Here is a 19,415-nt window from a genome sequence, read left to right on the forward strand (position 1 = left end):
CATAGCTGCAGCCATTTTGTTCCATGCCTGCCAGCTATTTCATGTTGCTGCCATATGACTGCTGCTAGTCATTAACACAGAAAAAATAACTTGACTCAGAGCAGAATCATGCTGACCACATCCTCTATTATGTTTGGTATGTTCTGAGATTTGTTAATCTTAAAAAATTCCACAAAGCTTTAGGTAGGACCCATGAAATCAAAGGTCGATATGAACTGTTATGTCTAAAATATCTTGGGTCAGAGCTGACCACTGGGCAGCACTTCCTGCCTGTGTATGAGCTCATTTCAGGTTTTTGTGTTTTTTTTTTTCCTTTATAAGCTGACAGAAAAAGATGTCTTTTGTCATAGTTCAGATAATCCTAAGCTATGTCCCTGGTCTGACCAGCATTAGAATGTATGTTCAATAAACTATTCTTGTTCAAATGAGATCAGAATTCCTATGGTATGTGTCGGCGCCAGCACCGACACCGTACCGAGAATCGGGCGAAAGCCTACAGGATGAAAGAAACACACACATACACACACACACACACACACACACACACACACACACACACACACACACAGGTTATCGTGTCAAGCCAGGAGAGGAGGAGAGGAAGAGAGAGAGAGAGAGAGAGAGAGAGAGAGAGAGAGAGAGAGAGAGAGAGAGGAAGAGCGGAAGGAAGAGTGAGAGTGAGGAAGAAGAGTGAGAGACTCCTGTAGCTTTATTCACCACTTATATACCCAAGTCTCCAGGTAGAAAATATCTGGGAAGCACAGTGGGAAACCCTGGCTCGTGACTACCTGGCTCGTGACTTCGGTAACAAAAGACCGACTACGAGACCTGAATTAATTAGGGAGAAATCGGAGAAGACCAGCCTAAATCTCAAGGATAAAGGCTGAGGAAGCAAAAGGCAGAAGTAAATTGACCACCACCCAGGTGTGGTCCAGGTGTGTCGGTTCCACATGCATCAGCCGGGCTCAGCAGAGGTCATGCAGTGGAGACACTGGGTGTTACTACTTGGTCTTTTCTTCCTGTGCTGTAAATACATGGGAGAGGCCTCTGTCCAACAATCCCATGACTTCTTAACTGTGGCCATGCAGTTACAAAGCGGCCAGGCCCAAATCCAATATGGCTCACTACAGGTATGTGTGGCAATTCCTGATCCCCAACAACTGAGGGTATGTATCTGTCTTTTGCTACCTGTGGGTCTTCTACCTTTCACCCTTCTCCACCCCTTTTCTTCCAACATTTCTTGTTTTGGGGTTTTTTTTTATATGATTTATTTATTTATTTTATGTATGAGTACACTGTCACTGTCTTCAGACACACCAGAAGAGGGCGCCAGATTCCATTACAGATGGTTGTGAGCCACCATCTGGTTACTGGGAATTGAACTCAGGACCTCCAGTAGACCAGGCAGTGTTCTTAACTGCTGAGCCATCTCTCCAGCCCTTCTTCCAACATTTCAACTTCCTAACACTAGATAAGAGAGAGAAAAGGATGGAGAGGAAAGGAAAGATCCCAGGGGTCAGAAAGGAGGTAATGTTTTTGTCATAGACTTCCTCCTGATCATTAGGGGCATTGAGTTCCTTGGGACAAGTTTGATCTTCACCGTTAGGATATTTAATTTCTTCTTATGTCTTCTTTGCACACGACTACTTAACAAACCACCACCCATGACTAGCAACAACCAACCAACAATTCCCTGACAACAGACCAATAACCTACTCTGCCTATCAGGACCTTACCATTTACATATCCTCTGAGAAGGCCCCAGAATTCCAAACATCATGCATTTGCAGAAACTATCTGTAGCTGGCAAAAGCACGCCTCTGCCAGAGCATGAGGCAAATCATAGTCTGCTGCTGTGGACAATCCCAGCTATTTTCTCTAGCACCGTGTGCCCCGCCATGATGATAAGGGACTAAAACTCTGACTCTGTAAGCCAGTGCCAATGGAATGCTTTAATGCTTTTCTTTGTAAGAGTTACTGTTGTAAGACTCCAAAGTGGTCTTATCTCAGGAGCGAGACCCACAGAACACAATATGACGATGGACCGATGCAATGGCAAGAGGTTTATTGATCCATGTGCATGGAGTTGCTCAGCCACGCAGGGAGAGTCAACCCCAAACTCAAAAAGCACACATCTTTTATACTTTACAGAGGGCTGACCTCAGCAACAGGGCTAGCTGGCTTACTCTGATTGGTGGAATACAGAACAAAGGATCTCTTCAGGCATTGGTTGGTTCACTCAAGGGGCTGTTTTTGGCTTAATTGGCCAATTTCCTCATGCCGCTCTGCACCTGGCCTTGGAAAGTCCCTGGGAAAGGGGGGAGGGGCGGGGAGCCGGATGGTCGGATAAGGTCAGGCTGACACATATTTCTTCATTATCCACCATGGTCATAGTGTCTCTTCACAGCAAGACAACACTAAGACAACCGACTTTTATCATCTTGGAATGCAGTGAAAAATAATAATGAACTCAATGGTAAAACTGACCAGCTCCAGATGCACATAAGCAGTCTAAACACTTCTAAGTGTGCCCTGGAAGAGACTCTTCTCAACAGCCAGAGCTCAAGTTGCAGAAAATCAAACTAAAGCCTTCGTTGTAAGTCTGGATAAATTATAAAGAAAATCCAATCCCAGCCTCAGAGGGTGTTGGCAGTTAAAGTAAGTGTCTTAGTTAGGGTTTTACTACTGTGAATAGACATCATGTCCAAGGCAAGTCTTATAAAGGACAACATATATTTGAGGCTTACAGGCTCAGTCCATTACCATCAAAGTGGGAGGGAGCATAGCAGCATCCAGGCAGGCATGGTGCAGGCAGAGCTGAGGGATCTACATCTTCATTGGAAGGCTGCTAGTGGAAGACTCAATTCCATGCAACTAGGGCTTAAGCCCATGCCCACAGTGACACACTTACTCCAACAAGGCCACACCTCCTAAGAGTGCCACTGCCTAAGCCAAGGATATACAAACTATCACAGAAGCTTACTGCATTTTTGTTTGATCTGTATAAGTGGAAAGAGTCTCAGACAAATGGAAGAAAGTCTTCATTGGATTGTGGCAGAAGGGAATCTTGGTCCATGAACCAATTTCCAGACTTGAACCAGTCTGCAAACATAGAACCCATTGAATGAAGAGATGGCCAGTTTCCTACGGAAGGGCCTTGATAAAATACATTAGGGTTTTATTGTTAGGTTTTCTCTAGTCATTCCTCAGAGGGACCTATGTAAAGGTAACTATATGCTGGGGGAAAAGAAACAATCAGACTTTCCTGTGTCTGTGGGATACTGGTTCTGAAACTCCAAGAAACCCTGTAGTCCTCCAGTTAAATAGGCGCTTACAGAGTTCAGATGATTAATGGATGTAGCTGAAGTCCTACTCAGGAGGTCCAGTCAGTGACTGAACTATGGTTATCTCCTCCTGAGTGCTTTGAATGTCTTCGTGTTTGCCCCACGATGTATACTTGAGATAGATGTGTGTAAAAGTTGCCAGGATTCTCATATTGGCTCTCGGACTTGTGGAGTGGGCTATCTGTTACGGTTGGAAAGGCTAAACGGAAGCCTTTAGAATTGTCCCTGCCAAAACAGTGTTACATCCCTGCAGGATTGCCAGAAATCAGTGCCACCATCAAGGACTGGAAAGATGCAGGGTATATCTGGCCAGTACAAAAGACAGAAGGCTCCTGTCGTGGAGAGTGACACTTGACTGCTGACAACTCAATCAAGTAGTGATGTAGGGGGAGTTTCCCTAATTGTTTTATTGGCTAAATCAAGACAGCAGAAACCAATCGATGGGTGAAGATATGGAGGCAGGTTTTCTGGGTCCCAGAGAGGAAGAGGAGGATATGATATTGAGAAAGCCTTTTCCGGCTAAGCGGTGGAGAGAGGAGCATGGGCACCATATAGCCTGGTTAGCTCAGGTTAGACCCGGTGGCAGCCTCCACCACCGGAAGAGTTCCAACATAGAATAGCTGATGAGTTTAGGACAATAGATTCCAAGCCCAGTGGTTGTGACATCTGGCTGATTTTAATATTAAGATCATCTGGTGTTTTCCATTCGAGACAATTCAGGCGGGCAAGAGAGAGGGCGCAGAAGAGGGCATCAGATCTCATTACAGATGGTCGTGAGCCACCATGTGGTTGCTGGGATTTGAACTCAGGACCTCTGGAAGAGCAGCCAGTGCTCTTAACCACTGAGCCATCTCTCCAGCCCGAAACAGTGACTTCTACTGCAACTGCTGCACCAGGTGTGATGTCCTACTTGTCAGATGAACGCAGCTCCTGGTACATGGTATGCAGCCATTGATCTAGCAAAAGACTGTCTTAGTACCTGTTCATAAGGGCCACAAGGAACAATTTTCTTTCAATTGGGAAGGCCAGCAGTATACCTTTACAGTTTTACCATAAGGGTTTATTAACTTTCCAGCCCAGTGTCATAACAGTTTGAAGGGATCTTGATTGTCTATTCCAGAAAAATATCACATTGGTACACTCTATTGATGACATGATGCTGGTTTGGTCAAGCGAACAAGGCAACCACTTTGGACTTGTTGGTAACACATTTTATACATCAGAAGATGAGAAATAAATCCAACCAAAATTCAAGTTTTCACTACCTCAGTGACATTCTTAGGAGTCCAGAGGTGTGAGACATGTAGAGGTATTCCCTCCGAGGTGAAGGCTATGTTATTGCACCTGGCCCCTCCCACCACCAAGGGAGCAGGGGGGGGCATGTTTAATGGGTCTTTTTTGATTCTGGAGATAGCACATTCCTCACTTGGGTGTGTATGCCAAATGACTGGGAAAGCTGCTAGCTCTGTGTGGGGCCTGGAACACAAGGCTCTTCAACAAGTCGGGGCTGCTGTGCAGAATGCTCTACCACTTGGACCATGTGATCCAGCTGACCCCAATGATATGTGAGGTGGCCGTGGCAGAAGGATGCTGTCTGGAGCCTTTGGCAGGCTCCTATAGGTGAATCACTGAAGAGACCTTTAGGATTTTGGAGCAAGGCTCTCTCTGCAGACAACTAGTTTCCTCTTAAGAGACAGCTCTTAGGCCTTAGTGGAAACTGACTGCTTGGCAATGGGCTATCAAGTTGCCATGCAACCTGAACTGCCCATTATGAGCTAGGCATAAAGTCGGACATACACAGCAGCGGTCCATTATTAAACGGAAGTGGCATATATATGACTAGACCGGAGTAGATCCTAAAGGCACAAACAAGTTATATGAAGAAGTTGTCCAAATGGTTTTCTACTCCCCATGCAATGCTGTCTGTTGCTACACATGAACCTATTTAGCCTTATGGGGTGTGCTAAATCACTTGACTATGAAAGAGATAAGGGCCTTGTTTATGGATGGTTTCTTCACACTATGCAGACAGTATACAGGAGAAATGACCAGATGCGGGATTGTTCACTGACTCGTGGGCTGTAGCTAATAGATTAGTTGGGTGGACAGGGACTTGGGAAGAACATGATTGGAGAATTGGTGAGAAAGGCATCTGGAGAAGAAGTGTGTGGATAGATCTCTCCAAATGGACAAATTATGTGAAGACACTTGTGTTGTATGTAAGTGTTCATCAAAGGGTAACTACAGATAAGGAGTTCAATAATCAAGTAGATAAGAGGAGTTCTGTGAACAGTCAGTCTCTTAGCTGTGGTGGTTTGAATGAAAATGGGCCCATATAGGCCCATAGGGAGTGGTACTTTTAGGAGGTTCGGCCTTGTTGGAATAGGTGTGGCCTTGTTGGAGGAAGTATGTCACTGGGGATGTAGGCTTTGAGGTTTAGATACTCAAGCCAGGCTCAGTGTCACTTTCTCTCCCTGCTGCCTGCCAATCCAGATGTAGAAATCTCAGCTCCCTCTCCAGCATCATGCTCCTCACCATGATGGTAATGGGCTAAACCTCTGAACTCTATGTAACTCATCCTCAATAGAATGTTTTCCCTTATAAGAGTTGCCATGGTCATGGTGTCTCTTCACAGCAATGGAAGCCCTATTAAGCCATCCTATCGTTGCCCAATGGGCCCCTGAACAAAGTGGTCATGGTGGCAGAGATGGGCTCAACAATATGGATTCAGATCTGCCAACAACTAAGACAAACGCTGAGGCTCAGATGTGGCACCTTTCCCCTGGGTGCTGGCCAGCAATCTGGTGGCAGGTTGACTGCACTGTACCACTTCCTCTGTGGAAAGGACAATGCTTTGTCATTCCTGGAGAAGATCCTTATTCTGGTTATGGATTTGCCTTTCCAGGATGTGATGCTTCTGTTAAATATACTATCTACGGATCTATATAATGCCTTTTCCACCATCATGGTATTCCACGCGGTATTGCTTCCAACCAAGGAGCTCACTTTATAACCAGAGAAGTGTGACTGTGAGCTCCTGATCTCAGAGTCCACTGGTCTTGCCATGTTCCCCACTATCCTGAAACAGCTACTTGGTAGAAATATGGAATGGCCTTTTGAAGACACTGTTTCAGTGTTTATTAGGTGGCAGCAGCCTGGAGAGCTGTGATAGGGTTCTCCAGAAGGCAGTATATGCTTTGAATCAGTGTCCCATATATGGTACAGTTTCCCCCATAGCCAGGACCCATGAGTCCAGAGTCAAGGGATGGAAAAGGGAACAGTTCCACTCACTGTCACCCTTAGTGACCCACTAGGAAAATTTTTCTTCCCGTTCCCATGACTTTTTTTTTAAATATTTTTTAAAAAGATTTTATTTATTTACTTTGTATAGGAGTACACTGTCGCTGTCTTCAGACACACCAGAAGAGGGCATCAGATCCCATTACAGATGGTTGTGAGCCACCATGTGGTTGCTGGGATTTGAACTCAGGACCTCTGGGAGAGCAGTCAGTGCTCTTAACCACTGAGCCATCTCTCCAGCCCCCGTTCCCATGACTTTAAGTTCTGCTGGCCTAGAAGTTTTGGTTCCTGAGGGGGGAAGTGCTCCTGTCAAGAGCCTGTCTAAGATTCTATTGAACTGGAAGCTCAGACTTCCTCTGTCCAATTTGGGTTTCTTAAGCCCTTAAGCCAGCAGGCTATGTAAGAAAGGAATGACAGTGTTAGGAGTTATGACTTATCCAGATTACCACGAGGAAATTGGATTGCTTCTCTACACTGGAGACTATTGGTGTATGGAGTCTCTTGGTGCTACCATGTCCAGTGATGAATGTTAACAGGAAGCTACAACCTAACCCAGGCAGGATGACTGAGGGCACAGACCCTTCAGGAATGAAGGTATGGGCCGCTCCTCCAGAAAGAGATCCAAGACCTACTGAGGTGCTTGCTGAAGACAGAGGAAATACAGGATAATATTTATTATTAAACACAGGAAATACAGGTAGTAGAGGAATGTACTTATAAATACCAGCTAAGGCCATGTGACCAATTGCAGAAACGAGGATTATAATTGACAAGTGTTTCTGTTATATTTTGTTAAGAGTGTGTTTGTACAGATATTTGTGTTTTCTTCATAATGTAATGCAACATCAATTAAGAGAATAAGGGGTGGGGGGGGCTGGAGAGATGGCTCAGTGGTTAAGAGCACTGACTGCTCTTCCAGAGGTCCTGAGTTCAGTTCCCAGCAACCACATGGTGGCTCACAACCATCTGTAATGAGATCTGATGCCCTCTTCTGGTGTGTCTGTAGACAGTTGCAGTGTACTCATATATAATAAATAAGTCTTTAAAAAAAGAGAGAGAATATCAGTGGTTATATATATCTAAGTTTTGAGATTCCAAAAGAAGGTTCCCTAAAGGACACTGACACTTGTTCGAAAATTTATAATGTGTCTGCCGTTGTATAAGGGATAGTTATTTTGTTTGGCATAGTTATGACACGGTTAAATAGATAATGCATTTGTAATTGTACAGGAGGTATGTATACTATGTTAGGCATAATTATGGCCTGGTTATTGTTTTCATTTGGAAATTCAAGCATGTCATAAAAGGAATATTACCTGTGTCAAGTTGACAAGGGGCGAACTTCTGAAGGCTATTTTCAGTTGTCAACCTCACCACTTCTGGAATTAACTAAAGCCCAAGTTGGAAACACCTGTGTGGGATTTTTTTTTTCTTAATCATTTGAAGTGGAAAGACCATTTTTGGGGTTGGGGATTTAGCTCAGCGGTAGAGCGCTTGCCTAGCAAGCGCAAGGCCCTGGGTTTGGTCCCCAGCTCCGAAATAAAGAAAAAAAAAAGACCATTTTTAATTCCAGATCTTTTGTGGTGGGAAGATTCACCTTTAACCTGGGCTAAACCATCTGCTCGCGGCTTATATAAAGGACATGGAAGAAAGCTCTCCTTGCCTGCTTGCTCTCACTCTGGCTGGCAGTCCATTCCTTCGCTGGCATCAGCACCCACTTCTTTGCGATTCCAGCATGTACTAAAGACCAGCCGAGACATCCAGCCATGTGTACTGCACAACTATGGATCCTTGGACTTGCCATTGGTAGATAGTCATTGTTGGACTAGCTGAATAACTTACATACACACATGTGTAAATTCCCATATTTTTTCTATAGTTCTTTTTCCTCTTAGAGAACCCTAATATACATATGATCCAATAATCCCATACCTGTTTACCCAAAAGAAATGAAAATGTATTTGTGATGTTTAATATTGTCAACTTGACAGGATTTAGAATCAGCTAGAAAACAAGCTCTCCAGTTGTGCCTCTGAGGGATTATCTACATTAGTGTAACTGAGGTGGGCAGACCCACCCTGAGTGTGGGTGATTCACTCTTCCGCCTACTGGTGCATAGAAAAGACTAAGTGCACGTTAATCTCTGCTTCCTGGCAAGGGGACTGTGTGGCCAGCTCCCTCAAGCTCCATGCCTTCCAGGCCGTGACGAGCTGGACCTTGAACTGTGAGCCATAGTAAACTGTTTCTCCCTTGATTTGCTTTTGTCAGGGTATCTTACCCAGGTTCCTTAACTATTGCAGCAGTGTTCACACAGAGGACACTGAGACACACGCCTGTAGCAGCTCTGGTTACAGTCACACCGGTGTGAGCCTCCCAGAGCCTAGTAGACAGTGGAACATTCACCGAGTGTAGCAACAGGAGACAAGCTTGATCCACGCAACAAATGCAGGAACCTCAGAAGCACTGGCCAAGAGAGAGGCCAGCAACAGTTTATGTAAAGTTCAGTTGCACATCTACGACATGCTTGTAAGGACAAAGCCAAATGAGTGAGTTGGGGTAAGGGGCCTGTCACCATAACAGCATGATACAAGGCAAGGTTCTGGGAGACAGAGCTGTTGTGTCCTTAAGGTGGCAGAAGTGGCCATTCTCTCTGTGTGTGCATGTGTGTGTGTGAAAACTCATAAAACTAGACTCCAAAAGAATCCACTTTATTGAATGCTAATTTTTAAAATTCTTGCTAATCTGCTGGTGGGTCTAGGAGGCCCTTACCTGTCAGGTCCTGAAGGAGGCAGGGACAGTGGGCACTAGGTGTATAGTAAGGCAAGGGCAAGGGGATATGAGGACACTGTGACCAGCCCGCTTTAGTGCTTCCGGCTCAGAGAAGGTGAAGAAGTTGGTCACAAAGAGCCTGCAAACAGGGACCAGAAGTGAACTGAGAAAGTGGGGGAAGGGAGGAGTACAGCTGAGACTAGAAGAGACGACAGAAACACCAGAGCCACAGGACCTGAGTGAGGACTGCAGGTTTGGAACTGCTGCAGCGCTGTCCGGAGCGGCAGAGTGACACGTCTTTAAGAAACAGGACCAGGGAACCCGCACCTCACAATCTCAGGACAGGAAGAACACTGTGTGGCTGCCCCCTGATGTGGCTAAGTTTTAGTACTCTGCTGCCAGACTGGGCTACAGTCTATTCTAGGAACCAGCCCTCCCAGAAGGCATTGCTGGGGCTCTGGATGCACAAGGGATTGTGGGTAAAGGCAAGTCAGGCTCAGCCTAGGCGGGAGTGTGAGGGAAGACACCTGTGGGGCCAATTCCTGAGCTGTGCTGCTTATGAAGTCTGGTACAAGTACCCAGGTCTGCGGGTGGCGCTGCCAGCACTGGATGTTGCTGACCTAGGCCACCTCCTAGTGCAACACGGCACTCAGGCAGGCTTCTTCTGCAACACCTCATTGCCAGAATTATACTTCCCATATCAGCCCAAGCCCGGGGCAGGGACATATGTCTGTTTTCTGGCACACGGAACCAGGTACTCTGCAGCAGACACTGCAACCACAGCTGGACCAGAACCAAGACTTCAGACTCTGCCACAGGTTCGTGATGTACATGAACTGCTAAGAGCACCTGACTGTGAGGAGAATGGAGGCTGAAAACTGAGCTGACTCGGGGTCACACTCAACCGATGAGGTAAAAAATAAAAAATCCCATTTGCACAGGTGAGGCCGTGGGGTGGCGGTGCTCCTGTCTAGAAACATTCCTGGTCAAGAAAGAGACAGCCCCTCATCTTCTCGTGGACAGGTATGGCAGCCAACAGGCATTTTTCATCTCAGGCATTTCTCTGCTCTGGAGGAAGATACTTGAGACCCAGGAACCTGAAAACATCTTCCTCAGAAGTTGCGTGGAAAAATGTCTTCTGCAAAGGACAAGAAGAACGTTAGCGGCCCAGGTCATGTTATTGTGTGCCGTGCAGCCATGACCATGTCATGTTACCTGGCGGTATGCACCATATTTGAGACTGTGGACTAGATTAGGGTTATGGGGACTGTTTCTTACCCTAGTTCCTGGAGACTTACCCGCTCAGGATCAAACAGCCCGTGGCTATTAAGGCACAGCCCCTTCTCTTGCCGGCTGAATCGCCGTAGCTCCCTCTCAAAAAACTGAGGAGAGAGGGAAGGGACAACTTCCTTTAGCAGGGCTGGTCCACCACAGTCCCAGGCCCCAGAAGAAACACCCGACTTACCTGGGAGCCAGTCCAGCCAAGAAGAGCAAAGGGGAACTGGCTGTTGGGAGTGACCACAAGATCTACCCTCACAGCTTTCCAGGTTGGGCAGGGATGCAGGGGCCCCTCTAAAGCTGCCTGTTGGGACTGTGGCAAGCGCAAGATGCAGAAACTCCTCTCAAAAGCATCCATGGTGGACCTCTGCCGCAGGATGTGGGCAGAGTCCGCTAAGTGGCTGCGATGGTACTGGTGGTACAGCACAAGTCCCTGGGAGAAGGGAGGCAGGTGTGGCCTGGTGTGCCACGGTTCTGGGAGGGCGGAGGGCCACTCAGTGGTCACTCCTGGGCAGGGCACTGGAGGCCCTCACCTGGCTCTGAAGGCACCTCATCACTCTGGGCAGCAGCCCTACTTCTTGGCCCTCCTCAGGGTGGGTGATAAGGAAGTCCACGTCATGACCTTGTAACTTCCCCCTGAAACAGACAGTCTGATTCTCAGCCCTCAACATAAAGTCACGTTAAGTGAGAGGAACGGCCACCCTGACCGTGTCCACCACTCAAGTCCCTCCCTTAGGAAGGAGCCTGGAGTACACTCGGAAGGTACGGATAGGCCCTCTTACCTTCGGAAACCGCCAGTCAGTGTGACAGTGGCTCCGGGCAGGATCTCCCTCATGGCTGCCTCTACCAACTGCTGCAGAGCCTCGGCCTCTGCCCGGCTAACTGGGGTGCTCAGGTCCTGGTAATACTGCAGCCCTGTGGGTAATACTACAGCCTGTGATCCCCATGGAGCCCCACCCCCAGCACAGAGCAGCTACCACAGCTATGGAAAAGACAGAGGCACGGAGAGAAAGGTTGGGGCCAGAGTAGAGTGAAATCCTGCAAATAGCCTACTTCTCCTTTCAAAATCCTTATTTTGAGACAGCTGTAGAATCACATGCAAATGAAGAAAACAAGATTCCCCTGTGTCCAACTCCCCTACAACACAAGATCTTACAAAACTGCAGTGAGTGAGTTTGAGACCAGCATGGTCTATAGATAGAGTTTCAGGCCAGCCAGGGCTACATACCAGAGGGCTGGGGCAGAGAGCTTGTTAATACGCGCCTTATAAGGCCCTAGCTTCAGTCCCCAACAGTCCAACAAAACAAACAAAACATTCTTTCACAGAACTACATGCGACAATGGAGTTAATACAGGCAGGATGCAGCCAGCCCTTTGAAGGTTCCAGAGTCTCCAGATTAGTGAGATGTGGTAAAAAAAATAAAAAATTTAAAAATTTAAAAAAAAAACGGGAAGGAGATGGGGTACTGCTGGCCGCCTCTCCTCTGGCCGACTCTGTCTCCTTGCCTGTGAAAGGGGCACCACTAAGGAGGTTTGGGTGTTAGGAATGGCACAGACAGAAGTCCTTAGGAAAGGCTGCTGGCTATCCTGTCTGCCTTGCCCTGGGGAGAGGCAACTGAAGCAGGAGCACCCTGGGGAGGCACCGGTAAGCCATGGTGCCTTTCAGCACAGTCTCCAGCCAAGACCCCTGGCTCAACCCAGCAGCTTATACGGACAGCACGTGCGCTCGTCACTGGCCAGCTTCGGAGGGTCTTAGGAATCCCATGCTCTCCTTTCTCTGTGTTTCCCAGAGAAGGCAACCACGACTCTGAGAGGTTAGTCTTAAAGCCGTGGTTACAGACCTAGCAAATGGAGGAGCAGACTTGAACACAAGGTCTGTGTTCTTTCCACTCACAGTGGAGCCTGCACAAAACCACATATCACGCCAGCCACTGCCCTGCACTCAGGCTATCGGGCGTGTTCCACCCTAGAGCTAAGGGCTTCATTGTGTAGCTTTCCAGGTCCAGGCAGCTCTGGGAAGCTCACCTGCTTTCTGCTGCTGGGTCAGTCTCTGGGGCTGCTCTCTGAGCTCATCCAGGGTTCGTAGCCCTTCCTGGTACCACCGGCTAGCAGTCTTCACCCCAACCCCGAAGATGTGGGTGAAGAGCTATGTAGAAGGAGGAGGAGGAATGGATGGGTCAAGAGCAAAGTCCACGGAAAGATGCCCCTGAGGGTGTTATCTTCATGCCCAATGCCACAGGACAAGGACTCAATCCTGAGTCAGACTACTCTCGCAGGGGACTGAAACCACAAAGTCTGAGAGTAGCCCTACTAGGGACAGCATATTTCTGCTGCCCAACTACCAAAAAAAAAACTTCAGTAAGCTCTCTCTTTACCTTTATAAAAAGTCTGTCTCCTTAACACACAAGCCCAGCCTGTGCTTACAACAGACCCCAAAGAGTTACTCTAATATACAGGCTCACCACCAGGTTCTTACTTGCCGGGGAAACCCTACCACAGTGGAGCTTGCTTGTGTGTTTCTTCCACAGCAAAGCCAAGGAAGAGTGAAAGTGAGGTGGTTTCAAGATAAACACTAGAGGCCTAGCCTGTACCTACCCCAGTGGGTTGCTCTCAAGGTTCAAAGGCCAGCTGGTCCATGGAGTCCTGGACTAAGCATGCCTTCCTTGGGTCAACCAGAGACTCTTGAACGAGACTAAGGACAGCCCCCACAGCAGTGAAGGCTATACAAAATCCAAACCCTTTTGTGGGCACATCTCCTAGCAGTGGATGTTACAGATGTGTGTCAAGAAGAGAGAGACCAGGGCTGGAGAGATGGCTCAGCGGTTAAGAGCACTGACTGTTCTTCCAGAGGTCCTGAGTTCAAATCCCAGCAACCACATGGTGGCTCACAACCATCTGTAATGGGATCTGGTGTGTCTAAGACAGCTACTGTATACTCATATACATTAAATAAACAAATCTTAAAAAAAAAGAAGAAGAGAGAGACCAGGTGTGGCTGTGCACACCTATAATCCCAGCACATAGGAGACAGGTGCAGGAAGAGCTCGAATCCCAGCATAGCCTTGAACTATGGAAGGCCCCAATCACAAACAAACAAAACGAAGCAGCCATGTAGACAAGCAGAGAGTAAAAGAGCCGTCTCAGGCCTGTTTCCCTGACTCTGAACTCTGTGAAACTGTCGCTGCAGTCTACAGAACCTGGCTTTCAAAACCTGGTACTAGCTGACTGGGGTGGTGGTGCCTTTAATCTCCAGGACTTGGGAGGCAGAAGGAAGGCAGATCTCTGACTTTTGAGGCCAGTCTGGTCTACAGAGTGGGTCCCAGGACAGCCAGGGCTACACAGAGAAACCCTGTCTTGAAAAAACAAAACCAAAACAAAAATCTGAATCTAGGGCTGCAGAGATGACTCAGTGGTGAGGACCAAGTACTACTCATGCAGAGGGCTCGAGTTTAAACCCCAGCACCACCTCAGGTAGCTTGCAACTGCCCCTATCTCCAGGAGATGTCACCTGGGCCCACCTCAGTCAGCACGTGAGCATGCATATATGTAATTTAAAGAATAAACCTACGAAAAAGCCTGACATTTGAATACGATGGTGCATTCTAGTATCTCAGCATCTGGGAGGTGAAGGCAGGAGGAAGGTGGCCTCAGCTACAGAATGTGGTTCAGCCCAGCCTGAGCTATGAGAGATGCAGTCCTCCAAAACCAAAAACAACCCCTTGCAAGCTATCCTCTACACTCCACATGTGTGCCGCGGCGGCGTGCTTTCCCCCTGATAAATACATAAACAAACCGATTTTTAAATATTAAATCTAAAAATACGTAAAATACCAAGAGAACAAATACATTGTTTTTAAAAGTGGGCAGGCCCCACGCCTAGAATCTCAGCACTGGGGAAGCAGAGACAGGTGGCTTTTAGCTGGAGGCCTCTCTCAGCTTCAGTGTGAGAAATCTCAGCCCCCTACTCTGAAAAACAAAGAACAAAAAAAACCTTCTAATTACAGGTATATTCTATTTTCTGCTGGCATGGATGTTTTCTAGGACTTTGAGGAGTCCAGGAAGCAGAATGGAGAAGAGACACCTCCAACATCTTCTAGTGCTCCCTTCTGCCCAGGAAACCCTCGCTGGGGCTGGGGCTGGGGCTGGGGCTGGGGCTGGGGCTGGGGCTGGGGCTGGGGCTGGGGCTGGGGCTGGGGCTGGGGCTGGGGCTAGGGCTAGGGCTGATGAAGAAACCTTTTTCTTAATTATGCCAACATCAAGGTCACCTCAGCTCCAGCCCCATGTCTGATCTACCCAGCGTAGCCACAGCCAGGCCTCCGGACTAGAGGACTCTCTATCAAGTCCTTCCTGTCACCCTGTCCCACAATACCACCTCCCAGGAGGGCCACATTTCACTGTCACAGATCTCAGGCCACTCACCTGACAATCTCCGGCTACAAAAGGAGAGGCAAGATGTCAGAGCAGAGAAAAGCAAGGCGCCCGGTGGCCTTCGTATCTGGGTAGCAGTGAGTAGGCACAGGCACAAGTGCCTCATGCAGACAGGCAGGCCACAGGGCTGAGAATGGTACCCAAGACCAGCAACCGGTGATGCAAGGTGATTGCAACATGCACATGCGTGCACACACAAATCCTACTGAACACGTTTTGTTCAGTGTGCTCTTTTTCATTTTGACGGTGGTGGTGGTTTTTGTCTTTTGAGGCAGGGTTTCTTTCTTGTAGCCCTGGCTGTCCTGGAACTCTGTAGACCAAGCTGGATTTAGAATTCACAGAGATCCGCCTGCCTCTGCCCTGGCTAGGGCTGGGAATTAAAGGCCTGTTCCACCACCGCCAGGCTCAGTGAGCACTTTATTACATTTGAGAATATTCCGTCAAAAAAAAAACAAAACAAAAACCAAACAAACAGATGGTGCTGAGTGATGTAGAAATTTCCCTATGCTCTGTCTACATGTCTCCACCCTGCTGCCTATCAGGTGTCAGTTTAGCTGCCATTCCTTAGTGACCATCTATGACCCCAGGGCATGGTGAAAAGGTCTCTGCTGGCTGCTCCTGTGGGTTGTGCTGTGAACCCCTGCCAAAGTCCTGTCCCCTCCCCTGACTCGCACCTTCATGGTCTGGTGCCTTTCTGAGCAACGGATTTGTTCCACCTCCTCACACGTTCCATGTTCTAGCAGCTCCTGAGACAGGAAACAAAACAAAACTCTGAGCCCAAGGCTGAGGCAGCTTCCTCCGTACCCTGCAGAGAGGGGCTTTGTCGTGTTAGGGACCAGCCAGACTTGGAAATGAAGACTGTGCCCAGGGAGGTAACCAGAGCTTTAAGAAGCAGCTGGTGTAGCAGGGACTCCAGCTACGAAGCTCCTCAGGGCCAGAGTAACGGAACCTGTGGTATGGTTCACTCCTCACACAGGATAGACCCACGTTTCCCGTTAGAAACATGTATGTCTTCATCTGAAAGCAGCTTTTGCCATTATGGGTTCTTCAAGGAAAAATATCTAAAAGGCTGGTTCAACGTTAGGTCCTCAAAAACCATTCCAGGGTGCTTTCTGATGCCACCCCAGACATCCTGGGATTGCTATCGGTGAGTCACTCATCCGCCCTAGGGCAGGGGAACAATTCCCACACTGGGAATCTGTGCTGAGACTTACCATGGCCATGCAGCGGCTTCCTGTGGCTGTCATGCCTTCAGACCCGGCTTCGAACTAAGTCTCCTGCTGTTCCACCGGGTCCAGGACTCCCCAGTCTACCCGCTCACCCCAACAAACACCTACCTGGATTACTCTAAAGGAATGTTCCCCAAAGTAAGGCAGTCCATGCAGCTGGCTCAAAGATGTGACAGGGTAGGGTAGGGACTTGAGCATGGAGGCTGCTCTGTAGAAGGTGAGAAAACGGCCCTCTTTGCCTTCGAAGCCCGCTGCCTCCGCCAGTGTCTCCAGAGCCTCCTGCAGGGAGGGCCCTTGGTTATGGGATGAGGTACCTTGCCTCCGCCTTTCAGCTACCAACCAGCTCCACCCATGTCCCCATGTTCATAGATGCAGCTTACTGAGAGGAGAGTGTTATGGGGTGTGAGAGGCGAGGGGCGCTGACAGGCATAAGCTGGTATCGTCACTGAGATGGGGGGTTCCTTCCTGGGCTCAGCTACCTGAAGAAAAAAAAAAAGACAAGGCACAGGTCATCAGGAAGCCGCAGCACTGGTTTGTACTCTGCCCCCCAACTCTACATATATGGGATAGGGATGGGGGGGGTCTCAAAAGTGAGGGAGTTTGCCTCCTGTCTCCTAGCAGCCTGACTCCAGAGCATCCCAAGGACAGGCTTCTGTCAACTCAGTTCACCCCAAGTACTCATTAAGGAAGAAACTAATTCTACTAAGAGTGGTCCCAAATGATTAGACCAGAAGGTGGGATGGTCCAGTCCCCAAATCCTTGCTGGGGTCTCTACTGCTTTCCCCAGGCCCCCCTGCAGTCTTGGGAGAGTTCTCACTCCCTACCTCCTCCTGAGGATACCAAGGACCTGCTATTGTGTCATCTGTCCCAGCTGAGCTAGTCCTTCACTAGCTCACCTCCAGGCGGTGCCGGACCTCCTCAGGGACAGGCTGTCCTGCTGCCATGCTCTCTGTAAACCAGCTAATATCTAGCAGAGCCGGCTGCGGGCAGTCTGGGAGAAGAGCATTCATGTCCTTCTGCCAGCAGATGGCCTCCTTGGCTGAGGTCTCCTCCATCACCACATGTGTCACCTCTGAGCTGGAAGGAGAGGAGAATGAAACCCAGGGCCCTAGCTGTTCTTTCTGCTCCCATCCCAAGACTTTGTTCTTTGTTGTTTCTTTCCAGAAAGCATTCCCAGCCCCTCCTTGATGGATGAACACCTGTCCACTTGGGTCCAACAGGTTCTTCCTCCAGCCTCACTCACAAGCCACTCAGATTCTGTATCCTCCACCCTCTGCCTCAGGTGCCTTAGTGCCCAGGGCCAGGTGGTTCTGATCACAATGCTAATCGATGTTTGGAGACTTGCTCTGTAGGCCAGGCTAGAATGCTAGCACCCTTGCACCAGGACTGCAGACAGGCATCCCACGCTGCTAAGATTTTAAGACAGGAGACTCTTGCCCTATTTATTCAAACCCCAGTAGGCGGACTCTAGCTGTATGCCCTTGGAAAGGGTGGCATTTATATTTTCTTTACATTGGAAAAATCAATGCAAACCATCTTGTCAGGCTGTGGTAAAAATGCAGAGCCACGTGCAATCCAAATTGTTATCTCTACTCATTTAAGTGAGTCTTCAGGTACACTAGTCTTTAGGAATGTTTCATTTGTGGAGAGCAGAGTTCCAAACAAGCCAGCCAGCTACAGGAACACAGGCTTCAAATTCCTCTAATCTCCTCAATCTCAAAGTTATCCCACTGCCCTAGGCATGTTCTCTACTGGAGCCAGTTGGTGTCCTCTGCAAACCCAGGACATCCTTGACCGCTAGCTCACTGGGAGGGAAGGCAGCTAGCAAATATTGCTTACTAACCATCCCTCCTTGTATGGCTCTTTAAAAAGCCTCTGACTCGATGGCATCCTTTCAAAAAGAGGAACTCCGGGTTGGAGAACCATACCGCAACCGCGAAGTACCAAGGCTGGCTTGGAACCCAAAGCCGCAGGTGCTGCTTGCTGTCGCAGCAGCTGCGCGCCAGCTCTCGCCCTGGGCCACAGTTAAGTCCATGCACTGGGGTGACGGGCATAAATACACCAGCACCCCACGAGGCTGGCATCCCCCCCCCCCACCGTCGGGCCCTGGCGGGAGCCGCACACCTGTAAACATCTAGGATGCGGAAGCCTTTGGACCGCGCCAGGCGAGTGAGGAAGGCCCGGCGGCTGCGGCCCATTCGCGGCTCCGCAAGGTAGATGGCTACACCCGGGAAGCGCGCCGCTGGGGGCGTGGAAGAGGCTAAAGCGCTGTGTGGGGACCCTGCTCGCACCCGCCGCCGTCGCTTCGGAAGCATCTGGACACCGACTCAGGAAGCACGGGAGGCCGCAGAACGAAGGAAGGCAGGGTCAGGAAAGAAGGCGGAAGGAGAGGGAGGAAGACTGCGGAGAGAGGAAGTGGTGTTTGCTCTATGCAAACGAGCCGCCCTCTAAGATGCTTTAGATTCCCTCCGGATGCCCCAGTTCTATGCAAATAATGCCCGAGGACTCTTCTGTTTTGAACTACTCTCGGAGAAAGCCCCATTGGTTTCTCAGACCTCGGAGGAGCCTGGGTCCGTAGGCGGGGCTTCGCCTTCTACTGGGCGGGCACTTTTCTTCTTTCGGGGCGGGGTCTTATCCTGGGTCAAAGGCGAAGTTCTGGTCCAGCCCTCTGCTGCCTCTGCTGGTGACGGGGCGCCCACGCGGCTTCCCCTGGGTATACAGAGGGCAGCCGATATGTAAGTCTGAGTAGTCTGCGTGTGAGCTGGTGGAATGTGAGAAAGCTTTCCAATCTAACGAACGGCACTGGGACAGCTGGCGGTCCATTTGGAAAATAGGAATTGGCCCCCTCACAAACTGTTTAGTGTTAAGTAAGTTCCAGATGGATCAAACATTGAAATCTGAGAAGGAAACCAAAAACTCTACTGGTGACACTCGATTTTTTTTTTCACTTTAAAAAATATTTATTAGGGGCTGGAGAGATGGCTCAGTGGTTAAGAGCACGGACTGCTCTTCCAGAGGTCCTGAGTTCAAATCCCAGCAACCACATGGTGGCTCACAACCATCTGTA

At 48.8% G+C, this 19,415-nt stretch overlaps 1 protein-coding gene across 6 annotated transcripts; it reads right to left on the bottom strand.

Annotated features, from left to right (window-relative positions):
- Positions 1-9,331: 9,331 nt before the first annotated feature.
- On the bottom strand, positions 9,332-18,942 carry Polm (DNA polymerase mu). 6 transcript variants are annotated; one of them, XM_039091742.2, is made up of 11 exons: positions 18,640-18,942; positions 17,245-17,420; positions 16,729-16,827; positions 16,457-16,627; positions 15,794-15,865; positions 12,717-12,837; positions 11,474-11,618; positions 11,225-11,327; positions 10,879-11,124; positions 10,712-10,795; positions 9,332-10,551 (listed from the first exon to the last, which is right to left on the bottom strand). In XM_039091742.2, exons 2-11 carry the CDS (start codon positions 17,401-17,403, stop codon positions 10,465-10,467), a joined length of 1,287 nt encoding a protein of 428 aa, XP_038947670.1. In that variant the 5' UTR covers positions 17,404-17,420; positions 18,640-18,942; the 3' UTR covers positions 9,332-10,464. The 6 variants fall into 6 exon arrangements, with proteins under 6 accessions (XP_038947670.1, XP_006251273.1, XP_006251275.1 ...); XM_006251211.5 differs by having other exon boundaries at positions 17,245-17,425; XM_006251213.5 differs by having other exon boundaries at positions 17,245-17,425; positions 18,473-18,942.
- Positions 18,943-19,415: the final 473 nt, after the last annotated feature.

This window comes from Rattus norvegicus, chromosome 14 (genome assembly GCF_036323735.1).
Source record: "Rattus norvegicus strain BN/NHsdMcwi chromosome 14, GRCr8, whole genome shotgun sequence".
NCBI lineage: Eukaryota > Metazoa > Chordata > Mammalia > Rodentia > Muridae > Rattus > Rattus norvegicus.